This window comes from Hippocampus zosterae, chromosome 4, assembly GCF_025434085.1.
Source record: "Hippocampus zosterae strain Florida chromosome 4, ASM2543408v3, whole genome shotgun sequence".
NCBI lineage: Eukaryota > Metazoa > Chordata > Actinopteri > Syngnathiformes > Syngnathidae > Hippocampus > Hippocampus zosterae.
In genome coordinates, this window is record NC_067454.1 from 25,953,934 (window position 1) to 25,966,698 (window position 12,765).

The 12,765-nt window shown below is 39.9% G+C and overlaps 2 protein-coding genes across 7 annotated transcripts; one reads left to right on the plus strand and one right to left on the minus strand.

The window, feature by feature from the left end:
- Nucleotides 1–283: 283 nt before the first annotated feature.
- Nucleotides 284–5,097, minus strand: sirt3 (sirtuin 3). 6 transcript variants are annotated; one of them, XM_052064002.1, is made up of 8 exons: nt 4,942–5,097; nt 4,611–4,666; nt 2,220–2,399; nt 1,888–2,120; nt 1,687–1,787; nt 1,439–1,600; nt 735–947; nt 284–568 (listed from the first exon to the last, which is right to left on the minus strand). In XM_052064002.1, exons 2-8 carry the CDS (start codon nt 4,631–4,633, stop codon nt 542–544), a joined length of 939 nt encoding a protein of 312 aa, XP_051919962.1. In that variant the 5' UTR covers nt 4,634–4,666; nt 4,942–5,097; the 3' UTR covers nt 284–541. The 6 variants fall into 6 exon arrangements, with proteins under 6 accessions (XP_051919962.1, XP_051919960.1, XP_051919959.1 ...); XM_052064000.1 differs by having other exon boundaries at nt 4,615–4,666; nt 4,942–5,086; XM_052063999.1 differs by having other exon boundaries at nt 4,615–4,666; nt 4,760–5,071.
- Nucleotides 5,098–5,194: 97 nt separating this feature from the next.
- On the plus strand, nt 5,195–10,288 carry psmd13 (proteasome 26S subunit, non-ATPase 13). Its single transcript, XM_052063991.1, has 13 exons — nt 5,195–5,343; nt 5,743–5,821; nt 6,227–6,261; nt 6,376–6,431; nt 6,557–6,600; nt 6,689–6,775; nt 7,281–7,452; nt 7,528–7,607; nt 7,695–7,820; nt 8,376–8,438; nt 9,186–9,266; nt 9,760–9,876; nt 10,005–10,288. The coding sequence occupies exons 1-13, from the start codon at nt 5,243–5,245 to the stop codon at nt 10,098–10,100; spliced, it is 1,137 nt and encodes a 378-aa protein (XP_051919951.1). The 5' UTR covers nt 5,195–5,242; the 3' UTR covers nt 10,101–10,288.
- Nucleotides 10,289–12,765: the final 2,477 nt, after the last annotated feature.

Genomic DNA, 12,765 nt, shown 5'->3' on the forward strand with positions numbered 1-12,765 from the left:
GCCGGAACCGGAATCGAATTCTGCACCTCCGCATTGTGAGGCGCCGCTAACCAGTCGACCAACGGGCCACCCCCAAACTACAATGTCTGGTGTCATTTCAGAAAGTTCAGATCCTACCCATACTATGATTTTCAAAATAAAGATGTATTATTTTTCTCAAATCTGGACACTGTGATGCTTAATCATTATTGCTTGACATAGACGAAAAGTCTAGTAATGATGTTATCATGAGTGTACTGCATGTAAGCATGTGACTTAGCCAAAAATATTCTCTACAAGTCACAACTGTTTCATTACTGGTTTAATTTTTGTCATCTGTAATGTTGTCTGACAGCCAGCAACAATGTGTACAATTCCAGCAGTCCAATGAACGGATCCAGTGCTGTGAGGAGCTCTGCTGTTTGGTTTACAGCTTAACGATCCTAATCTACGAGACAACGTGAAAAAGGGGTTTTATTTTTGGTGCCTACATTTATGTGAAATCAGTTGAAGTGGTCCACATAGTCTTCTGGAAAAGTGTATCCTTTGTTATTTTTCCTCATTATTCTTCATTTGGCTTGGTTGAACTCTGCAGATAAGGAAAGACATATAAAATTAATGTATTTGTCAGTTAATGTTTCATTAATTCTCTGTCTCTCAAGCTTGCTATTCATTGTTCTTATCACTTTGCCGGACCAATCCTTTGTCCTTTGTGGAGATCAGTATTTTCAGTTGCCAGCTAGATGGGAACTCACTTTCTCAGCAGCAGCTACCATCAAAGCATCCAGTTCCTGAGTCCAACCGAGGGCACGGACTAAAGTTTGCACGCCATTCACGACATCACCCAGCAGCACAACATCGCGGGGTCGACTGTTCGTCATTGCAAATGGACCCACTAAGTCCCTGTTGATGAGCAGCCGAGGTACAGAGGCTCGGACAACTCCAGCCAGACTGGCGAAGGGCTCCACCTTCAGGGAGGAGAATGAACAATGGTATGAAGAATTCAGAATTGATCTAAAATTGATACTGCTCAGATTTTATTCCTACCCTTATCAGAAAGATATTAAGACAGCTGGGATCGGCCCCAGCACGCCCTCACCCCTTGTGATAGTAAAGTGGTTCAGAAAATGGATGGATGAATACAATTACAGTATGAAGTCACATGAAGTTACTGTAATGGTGCTAAAGACGCATCATTTATTTTTTCAGACACTGCTTTATATTTTTGGTGCATTTCATTTCAAGGGGTATAATTGACCAAAGTCACAGAAAGTACAAGAAAGTTTATTTTTGTTTAGTTTTTTTTTTTAGTACTCATGCAGAAAATAGTACATCGCCACAATTGAAAGTTGGGAATCACATTCATCTGAAGGACAAAGCAATCTTTTTCACATGACTGTACTGCATGTTAAATCAAAATGGTTGGCATTCAGTTTTGAAGTTGCAAAACAGAGCTCACCTCCAGTGATGTGCCCATTATGATCAGTAGATCTGCAAGGGGAAAATCCGTGACGTACTTGAAGAAGTGAAGTGGCAGCTCCTCTCCAAAAAATATGATGTCCGGCTTTACAACGCCCTTACACGTCACGCATTTGGGAATCACTCCGCTCATCAAGTCTGGCTAATGAAAAGCAACACCATTGAGACTTCTTTTGCGTGGAAATTTAAGAAATTGACCGAGACAAAATATTGAAGTTTATAACTTACACGAAGATCCTCTCCATCGTATTTCCTTCGGCAGACAGTACATGTGGCTGTAGCAAACGTACCGTGGGCCTCCACGAGCATCTCGGGGGGAATCCCGGCCACTGAAGGGGAATGGGAAGGGGAGTTACATGTTGTAAAATAATCACTTCTTTTCAAAAGGAATAAATCAGAATAGCCAGAGATGAAAAAATGAATCCATACATCTTTCCAGGCCGTCAATATTCTGTGTATACATTCTGAGAAGAAGACCCTTCTTGTGAAGCAGCCGCACAAAATAGTGCGTGAGATTAGGTTGATAGTTTCCTGGATACAACTCTTTGGACAGGGCGAAGAATGGTTTCGGGTTGTGATGAAAAAATGCAATTTCAAAAATAGCTTCAGCATAAGGCAGGTTATACTGCTGCAGGTTGTCATAGAGACCGCTACCGGGAGACCTACAGAGGAAATGACCGTTCATCAAAGATCTCAGAATAAACACTGAATTATGTAAGCAAAAAAAAATGTGGAGAAGAAAGCATGGTGAATAATTTTACCTGAAATCGGGGATGCCACTGGGAGTGCTAATCCCTGCCCCTGCCATCACCACCACTCTCTTGTACTTGTGCTCTAGCATGTTCTTAGCGATGTCTTTCAAGGTCTGCTGCTCGGCAGCTGCCCCACCACCCCGGGAGAAAAGTCCCTGAGTTGCATTCCACCGAGGAAAGTTGGTTTGTCTGGGACAATGAAAAGAATAAGATTGCTTTCTGATTCAACCTCAAACAATATTCATTTAAGGAATAAACATTGGGGCACAAAGCATAACGTGTGTGCAGATACATTGGTCATGGGAATATGAAACTGAGTTTGCCAGTTCGGTAGACTATCTCTACTTTTTAGTGATTTTCAAGTGAAAACGCCAGATGTCCAATTCATTATCGGGGAAAACAGCTGAAGAATCCAGAGATTTTGTTTTGCATGTTCCCATGACATGGCTCTAAACTTGCACGAACTTCAAACCACCGTATAGAGTATGCTGTGCATGCATCAGACATCAGCAAATTTCACAAAACGTGATTTTAATGAGCATCATCGGATTCACTTCTATTTTTCTTTGGCTTTTTGTGCCATTTTACAATATGGAATAAATGTTGCAAAGAGGAACCAGGGTAGCCTAAAGAATGGGGGTTAAGAAAGGTGTCTAAATCCGGTTCCAGCCTTGGAGATTTTACATCCAAAAATACGATCTCAAGACAGTATTATATTATTCTCTGGACACCAAGGGGTCACCAATCTTTTGGAACTGAGAGCTACTGCTTGGGAACTGAACAATGCAAAGGGCTACCAGTTTGATCCACACATTTTCTTTTCCTTTCGGCTTTTCCCTTTAGGAGTCGCCACAGCGAATCAGTTGCCTCCATTTAACTCTGTTTTGTGCATCCTCTTCTTTCACACAAGCTATGTTCATGTCCTCTTTCACTACATCCAGAGAGGAGGTCTTTGGTCTTACTCTCGGCCTCATGCCTGGCAGTTCAAGACTCAGCATCCTTCTCCCAATATATTCTCTCCTCTGGACATGTCCAAATCATTTCAGTCTGGCCTCTCTGACTTTCTCTCCAAAACCTCTAACATGAGTTGTCCCTCTGATATACTAATTCCTGATCCTATCCAACCAGGTCACTCCCGAAGAGAATCTCAACATCTTCATCTCTGCTACCTCCAGCTCTGCCTCCTGTCTTTTCTTCAGTGGCACCATCTCCAGTCCAAACAGCATGGCTGGTCTCACCAGTTTTATACACCCTTCCTTTCATCTTGGCTGAAACGCTTCTATCGCACATCACACCTGACACTTTTCTCCAGCCGTTCCAGGAAACCTGTACACGCTTCTTCACCTCTTTTCCACACTCCCCATTGCTCTGGACAGTTTACCGCAAGTACTTAAAATCCTCCACCTTCTTTATCTCTTCTCCCTGTAACCTCACTTTTGATCAACACATCTGAAATCTCAAATTCACTCAAATGCCTTTAATCTTAAATTAGCAATATTTATATTCATCAATGTGTCACCATGTGAATGTGTATATATACATATATATATATATGTGAGTGAGTCAATTGACGGAGGCCCAGAGAGGTGTGATGAAAAGGCCGATACCCGAGAGGTACATCCAGATGACCATACCTGAAGCACTCGAAACTGCCAAACAAAGGCTCCAAGCCTTGTCCAGCCGCCTAAAGCGGTACACGAAAGAGAATGAGGCCAGACGAATAAACAGGCTGTTCGCAACACAACCTGCGAAAGTGTACGCTCTGTGGCAGGGTCCTAACAACAGAGCCGACCCACCAAGACTGGAAACTGAAAGGTACCGGAAAGGTTTCTCTTGACGAGAGTCGCAGGGTGTGCTGGAACCTATGACAGCTGTGTTCGGGGAGTAGGCGGGGTACACCCTGAACTGGTTGCCAGCCAATCGTAGGTCACATAGACAACCGTTCGCACTCACAATCACACTTAGGGAAAATTTAGACGTGGTCCATTAACCTTTTTTAGGAATGTGTTAAGAAACCGAAGTACCGACCCACGCAGGCACGGGGAGAACATGCAATCTCCAGATAGGAAGGCCGGAGCCGGAATCGAACCCTGCACCGCTGCACTGTGGAGCGAACGTGCTAAACACTCCTCACACCGCTAAAAATATTTACTCTGAAGCAACATTCATTCATTCATCTTCCTAACTGCTTGATCCTCACAAGGGCCGCGGGTCTGAAGCAACAGAATTCTTTAAAATAACAGCAGTATTTCACCAACAACCGTTGTTTCCTCTGAAATTCCACTTAAAGAATTTTACAAGTGCTATTACTACTACATTGGTCTACATTAGTACAGTATTATATAAGTAAAGTACTGTACTTTAATTCAAATGTTCGAGTCTGTCAGTGTGCAGTGTTACCTACGCAGAAAAGGGTGTTTCATCTTGACAGGGACAGAAACGTATTTGACCACGGTCTATAAAACAAGACATTCACTTTTTAGACTGTTGCACGGTAACCTTTACAGTGTAAAGCAGGAATTGTCCATCAGCTGTGTCTGTACACTGACCGCTAGCAGAGACAGTTCTGCTTATTCTTGATAACCAACGGCGATATAAGACAAATTTGGAGGTCGTCGAATAAGCCATAACACACACTCACTCAAACCCTCACACACACGATGTATTAAACTAAACAAAATTAGCATTTAGCCAGTATGACACCTCAGCGAAGGATGTGAAATTCCGAAACCTGTTCGTAAGGTCCGTGTTGTTATTTGCGTGACGTAGCACACCGTCATAAATACACAGTAATATAGTAACCTGAATAATTTAATAAATCTCTTACATAATAACCTACCCTATAGAAATAAAATTTAAAACACTGTAATAATGTGTGATCGTGAATAGATAAGCGTACACGCCAAAAATATTTCCCATAATTCCTCGTGTCATACCCAGGACACCAACAACACTGCAAGCTACTTGACGTTAGCCGAAAACTATCCAAGTACATCAGCACGAGTTTAGTTCACTATCATTGTGTTGCCAGCATGAGAGACGTTACCGGGTATCTCAAACAGCAGCAGAGCAACAGCTCAACGCCGGAGATGGCGACTGAGTGGCACACGCTGGAGGATTTGCACAACAAAAGGTAAAAATGTTGCTAACCGAAGTTAGCTCTTGCTAGCGTTAGCTACCCCATTCAATTGAATTGCTCGCTGAGTCATGTGCCGACCTAGCATTAGCCCATTTAATGGATAATCTTCGCTCCTATTATAGGTAGGAAATAATGACTTCCCCGAATAATAACTCCCTAAATTGTGTCGAATCAATGAATAAGTTAATCGTGGTTCTTTCTCTGTCGCACTTAGAAACCATGAATATCGACGTCTTTTAAAGCTAATTGCAAAATATAACAGTATAGTTCCACACGGTGGGAAATTCAAAAGTACAAAACTGTTGTTCACGTCCGGTTAAGGCATTCTCATAACATTATAAAACTGCTATTTTTTGCCACTCGTGTCTGAGTGTATTTTGGTTCATTTGATAGGTTGTGGCATCAGCTGACACTGAGATTGTCAGACTTCGTTAAAGATCCTTGTTTCAAAAACGGAGATGGCCTCATACAGGTAAATACTCAATACTGATATACATTGTTATCCGCATTATTGTGCCAGTGATTGTATTTGCCTGACATTTTAAGTGAGATTCACTTAGAATGCTGTGTTTTCTGGATAAATTGTTCACATAACATGTTGCATAATCTTTTACATAATGAAAAGAAAAATACCAAGATCACGTTTAACATCTTGGTTGATATACATTCAAATGCATTGGGTGCGTTATTATTCCATAGTAAAATGTTTAGTGTATGTTGCAGCTGTGAATGGCTGTTTGTATGAAAGTGGAGAAGGAAATTAAGAAACAAATCCAAGTATTAACTACTGAGAAACATTGTTTCTATTTCATATATACACACAAAGAACTGTACTTTACATTTGACCAATTTTGACAGTCCTATTGTTGTTTTGCAGCTTTATGAAAACTTCATTAGTGACTTTGAACACAGGTGAGCAAGATAAATGACTAAAAGACTGCTGAGGAGTATCAGTCCCTCAGCCTGTTAATGTATTAATGGCGTTGTCTCTTGATCTTTCAGTTCATAATGTTTATCCTTTTGCAGAATCAATCCTTTGTCCCTCATGGAGATCATTCTCTATGTTGCCAGGCAGATGACAGGTAAGACCAGGGTCTTGTAGAAAACATTGTTTTCTAAAAAAAATAATGATAAAATAATAATAATAAAAAAATATATTGGATTTGTCTTGTATTTTATGAAGGATTAATGAAACACTTGTTTCCAGATCCCAAAGATGCCATCACTTTTCTTGAGAAGACCAAGGAAAAAGTAGTTCATTAATACAATCACAACTAAATAATTCTAGATGTGTAAAGAAACCAATTCAGCCAAAATGTCTGTGTTTCATGCGGTCCAGGTGAAAAGCAGTGAAGAAGCTGTCATTCTCTGCAAGACGTCCATCGGGAGTCTCAAACTTGAAATCAATGATCTTCCAGCAACAAAGGTGGCAGGAGCTTCAAATAAACATAAGTGCTGATGTTTTGACAGTAGGCTTGGGCTTTGGTGTCAGATATACAACTTTTTTTGAATGCACTTTTATAATCCAGATTTATCATTATGTTCACCGTCTTATTTCTGCAGATAAAATTCAGTTTTAAATTTCATTGTCAAACGTTGTCTGGCATTCTATCTGCATATCAATAATAATGGAAAAGGCCCAAATGATTAAAATGTCTTTTTAATAAATTTTGCATAATTAACGCATGCTTCATTTCAGTTCTGTTGAAACTTGGATGTTATTTTTATTTGTTGTTACTGTAACTCGGATAGATAATTTTCAGGAATTTCTTTTTTGCAATATTGAAAAGCCTCAAGTCTGCCAATACAACTTACCGAGTTACATTGTGTTTAAGATAGACATTTAATTCGGCAAACATTGCTTATCTGACACCACCCTAACCTGATGTAAATTCATGCATTTCATCGCCTCTGTTTTTTTTCTCTTCTAGAAAATAATCGAGGAGGTTGAGGAAATGTTGAATAATTTGCCAGGTGTTACATCGGTGCACGGCAGGTTTTATGACCTCTCAAGCAAATATTATCGTATCATTGGGGACCACGCCTCCTATTACAAGGATGCTCTGAGATACCTTGGCTGTGTGGACATTAAAGACCTTCCAGGTTAGCGCATGCATGGAAGGAATTCAAACTGGAAGCTGGATGGAAAAGTAAGTAATATTGGTGTTGACTTCACAGAGACGGAGAAGCAGGAAAGAGCCTTCACATTGGGACTAGCCGGTCTTTTAGGAGAAGGCGTGTACAACTTTGGCGAACTGGTTGGTTGCGCTCGAAATCTTGACCTGATGTCGTTTTAACAATATCAGTGCATAGTGGTCATGACGGCATGCGGCTTATTGTTGCAGTTGATGCATCCTGTACTGGAGTCCCTGAGAAACACAGACAAGCAGTGGCTCATTGACACACTGTTTGCGTTCAATGGAGGCAATGTAGAAAAATTCCAAGGCTTCAAGTCTGCATGGGGCCAGCAGGTTTGTTTCATTCAGGTCATTCAACCGCTTGTACAAAGTCTTTAGAGATCTGATCACTTAACGAGGTTCCAGTTTCCACAGCAATCAAATATCCCAAATGTATAATTATAATGAGCTATTATTATAGCCTATTATATATTAGGGCTGAACATTTAAACAGATTCAAATCAACATTGCAATGTATGCAGAATGCAATTTTGAAATTGCACAGGCTGCAATTTGGAATGAGAAACAAAACCAAATTCAAAATGCAAAATCCAAACCCACAGGTGGTGTCGAACTCAAAACCCAGGGGCCAAACCCAGCTAACCACTGGATGCCCACATGGAAAGATGACCTCTTTTTCTTTTCAAGAACATGGGAAGTTGACATTGAAAAAAAAATCGTATATTAAATTGCAGTTGCAATATTAAGGGGAGAAAAACACACACTTGATTATTTTTCTTAATCGTTCCCTATCGTATATTGTAAAAATCTGTGTGTTTTGTCATGTCGTTGGCAATTTCATGGCCAGGTGACATGTTAAATGCGCTTTCATTTTCTCTTGATTTTCAGCCTGACCTTGCAGCACACGAAGCCAAACTGATGCAGAAGATCCAGCTCCTCTGTGTGATGGAGGTGAGATGCTTGTACTTTCATGTACTGGTTGAAGTGCACAAGTGGATAGTTTGCAAATCAAGCATGTCAACTTTTTCATGATGCTTGCTAAAGTCTGAACCAAAATGTCAAATTGTCATATGTAATCCAGCATTATCTCATTACGTACTTATTACATTCACGTAAACAATGGCTGAACTAACCATTAATCTTGACTTCTGATTTCAAAACTAGTTCTCCACCAATTTGTTGTGTACTGCATATGTACCGTAATTTCCGGACTACAAGCCACGACTTTTGTCACACGCTTTCAACTCCGCGGCTTATTGAAGTGGCCTATATAAACGGCCACCTGTGTACTGTCTTTCTTTGTAAATGTTTCTTGTTACAACGTGGGCACCTGCGGCTTATAGACAGGTGTGGCTTATGTGTGTACAAATGGTTTTTCCTTTAAAAATGTAGTGGCTTCGGTTTACAATCAGGTGCGCTCTATAGTCGTGATATAATATAAATTAAGGTCATATGGGGAGGTGACCAAACATTTACACGGTTTCACAAAATTCACAATCATAATGGCCCGCTCCAGGAAACCGTAACTACAATGTGGCCCACTACAAAAATGAGTTTGACATCCCTGGTATACAGTATATGATAGTTTGATCAGTTCATGGGAACTACAGGAATTAATGTTTCATTACAGCATGTGAAAAAAGTCTTGTCTCGACACACACTGCCTCATGATCAATCTGTTTTCGGTTGTATTTGCAGATGACTTTCACACGTCCAGCAAACCATCGGCAGCTGACCTTCACAGAAATTGCTCAGAGTGCCAAGATCCATGTAAATGAGGTTTGTGGGATAATCATAATATAGATCATCTCTATTTCACATACAATACAATACAATACAATATTGTATTTTATATAATTACAATATTGTAATGAAACAACAAACAACATGTGACAAAACAAAAGACAAAAACAGCAAAAAAGAAAAAGCAAGGCTCTTGAAGCACATGTATCATATTCAATAGGTAAATGAGATTTGCACACTTGTACCCGCAGATAGGTGACGTTTAAAATGAATAAAACGGCGCTTGAATCGGATTTTACCGATACCCACCAATGCATCGTGATGAATCTCGATTTCACCCGTGAATCGCGTCGTACCGAGTGAATGAGCCGATGCACTCGCATCGCGCACGCGCGCATCGATGTATCGATTATTTTCCACACCCTTAATATATATATGACCCATTTGGAAGAATTTGTTTTGACAATTTGAAAATGTTTCTAGTACTGAAATGCATTAAAGCTCCTGAAATGTGTTGATTTTTGTACAGGTGGAACTTCTGGTGATGAAGGCTCTGTCCGTTGGCCTCATTAAAGGCAACATCGATGAGGTGGATAAGAAGGTGCAGATGACTTGGGTGCAGCCGAGAGTGTTGGACTTGCAGCAGGTGAGACTCACATTGCTTCACAGAGTATTTGTTTTCCTTTTTATTGATTAACTTCGTTGATTTTCAAATCCATGAATTGCATATCTCTTAGTTGACTCCATCTACCTATCTCACTTTCCCCAATTCAGATCAAAGGTATGAAGGAGCGTTTGGACTTCTGGTGCGGAGACGTGAAGAACATGGCCATGCTCGTGGAACAACAAGCCCATGACATTCTCACCTAAGACCTGCTGAAATAATGCCAATTTCCCTCTATGACCAGTCAAGCCATTTTTTTTTTTTTTTTTGGACTGCATCCTTTTCGGTTACTGTCACTTTTCAAAACTAACTTGAAAACAAAAGAAACTTGCTTCTCGTGTTATCTCAATATGGACAAACTGTCCGTAATCTGAATAAAATGTCCACTAAAGTCTACTATACTTTTCCCCTTATTTTACAATACAATACATGCTGATTTATATAGCGCTTTCACAACAGCGGCAGCTGTAACAAAGCGCTTTACAAAGGTAATATATTATGACTCACATGTGTGTTCACCTTTTGCACATGGCATTACAAATTACAAATCCCAATTCCAGTGAGGTTGGAACATTCTTTAAAAAAATAAGAACAATACAATATTTTGAAAATCGTTTTTAACTACCGTAATCTTCTCAACTCATTATTTAAAGTGCACTTTCATATTCAATTGAATATACTACAAAGACAAGACAATGTAAAAACTGATATTTAAGTTTAAAATGTTTCCAATATTCACTTATTTTGAATTTGTGCTGCAACATGGGACAGAAGAATGTTGACGTCACCTTTTTCACATTCGAGCATTTGAGAACGGATGAAATTAATTTTTGATATTTTGTATGTGGTTTTCTTTCTTAAAGTACAACTTCAGTTGCTCAACACTTTCATATCTTGTGCTTTGTATTGCGCTCTACATTTTCAATGCGAGACATGTCTGGACTGCTGGCGGACCAGTCTGGTACATGCACTCTCTTACCAGAAAGCCACACTGTCGTCATACGTGTAGAAAGAATGTGGTCTGGTGCTATCTTGCTTAAATAAGCAGGGATACCTCCAAAAAGATGTTGCTTGGCTGGAAGCAGATGTTGGTCCAAAACCCGTATGGACCCTTCAGCATCAATGGTGCCTTCACAGATGTGCAAGTGACCAATTGATGGCCACTAACACACCCCAATACTGTTGCTAATAGTTGAATACAATTTATTGTACATTGGATAATATTTGGGTTTAAATGCCGGTCAGTGTTTCTCGTCGTTTTTAGGACAACGCAGAATGGCCAAACTTTTGCATTTTTTTTTTTGTGAGCTTGTGGGCGGGTCACCACATGACCTCGACATGATGGTCTCGTGTTAAACTTTCCAGGCGCGAAGTTCCACAAAACATTTTCTGGAGGTGGTCACAGTACCACCTAGTGGTAACTATAAAAACTGGATGCTCACAAGGGATAATCGTACAAACGCCATCCTTTTCTACCACTTAACCATGTTCAGGGTCATTGGGATGCTGACGAACGCAGTGGTCCTGAAGTGGAAAACACAAATGGAAAAAGAAAACAATAAATAATTTGACATAAGAGTAAATTAGAACTATGACATCAAATCAATGAGCAAATAACTAAGCACCACGAAAAATTAAATAAATGAACATAACACAACAGCACATTTAAAAACAACAACAATCAAATAAGCACAATTTCAAATTAAAAAAACAACAGCAAAATAAACAGGTGACTTTGTTTTTGCTATTTTTCATTTGATGTGTCTGTTTTTGTGATTAGTTCATTTATGTTGTGTTTAGGTATTTGGTTTTTTTTGTCCATTTTGTTTAGTTATTTGTCCCACACCTGGATAAGTGGTGTTGTAAATGGATGGATGGATCTACATCGTGTTGCAAATGATGGTGCAAGTGATGTTTATACCTCAGATTTTTAATAGTAGTCTATGCAAATGGAACTCAGCATAATTTTCAAGTCATCAAATAATAGAAAATATATATATATTTTTAAAGAAAATATATTTTATGTTAAAACGCACTTTTCACATTGTGCACAACAGTGTTTCTAGACATTTTATAGGTTGTAAAGAACGCAAAAACCCTTTGTTGAATTTGCAGCATTTAGGAGGTCGTATTTGCTGGAGGGGGGAAATTTTTTTTCAATCAAAAACAGGTCATGTTACATTTTGACTCTCATTAGAGAAAATTCTGAAAATTGTGATAAATTAATTTTCACCCAAATCAACGTGGACATCTGGAGGCATCATACATTATGCCCATCAGGGTGTGTACACCGTCACTCACCTGGAGTCAACTGGGATAGGATCCCTCACGGCCGCAAATTGACATGGCATGAGATCAATTTTATTTATTTATTTGTTTGTTTGTTGATTAATAACTAGGGTGGCTCAGTGCTTGACTGGTCAGCACATCGGCCTCACAGTGCGGAGGTACAGGGTTCGATTCCGGCTCTGGACTTCCTGTGTGGCATTTGCATGTTCCACATGCATGCGTGGGTTTTCTTAGGGTACTCCGGTTTCCTCCCACATTCCAAAAACATGCATGGTAGGTTAATGGAAGACTCGAAATTGTCCCGAGGTGTGAGTGTGACCGCGAATTGTTGTTCATCTGTTTGTGCCCTGCGATTGGCTGGCAACTTGTTCAGGGTGTCCCCCACCGACTGCCCAACGACAGCTGAGATAGGCACCCTCGGCCCTTGTGAGGATAAGTGAATCACAAAATGGATGGATGGATAACTGTCATTGAAAACACATACATGAACTATCCTCAGAAACCAACTTTGAATGCCAGAAAGAGGATTGGTACTGAAGAATAGTTCTTCATTTCTGTAATACATTATACTCAACAATTTGC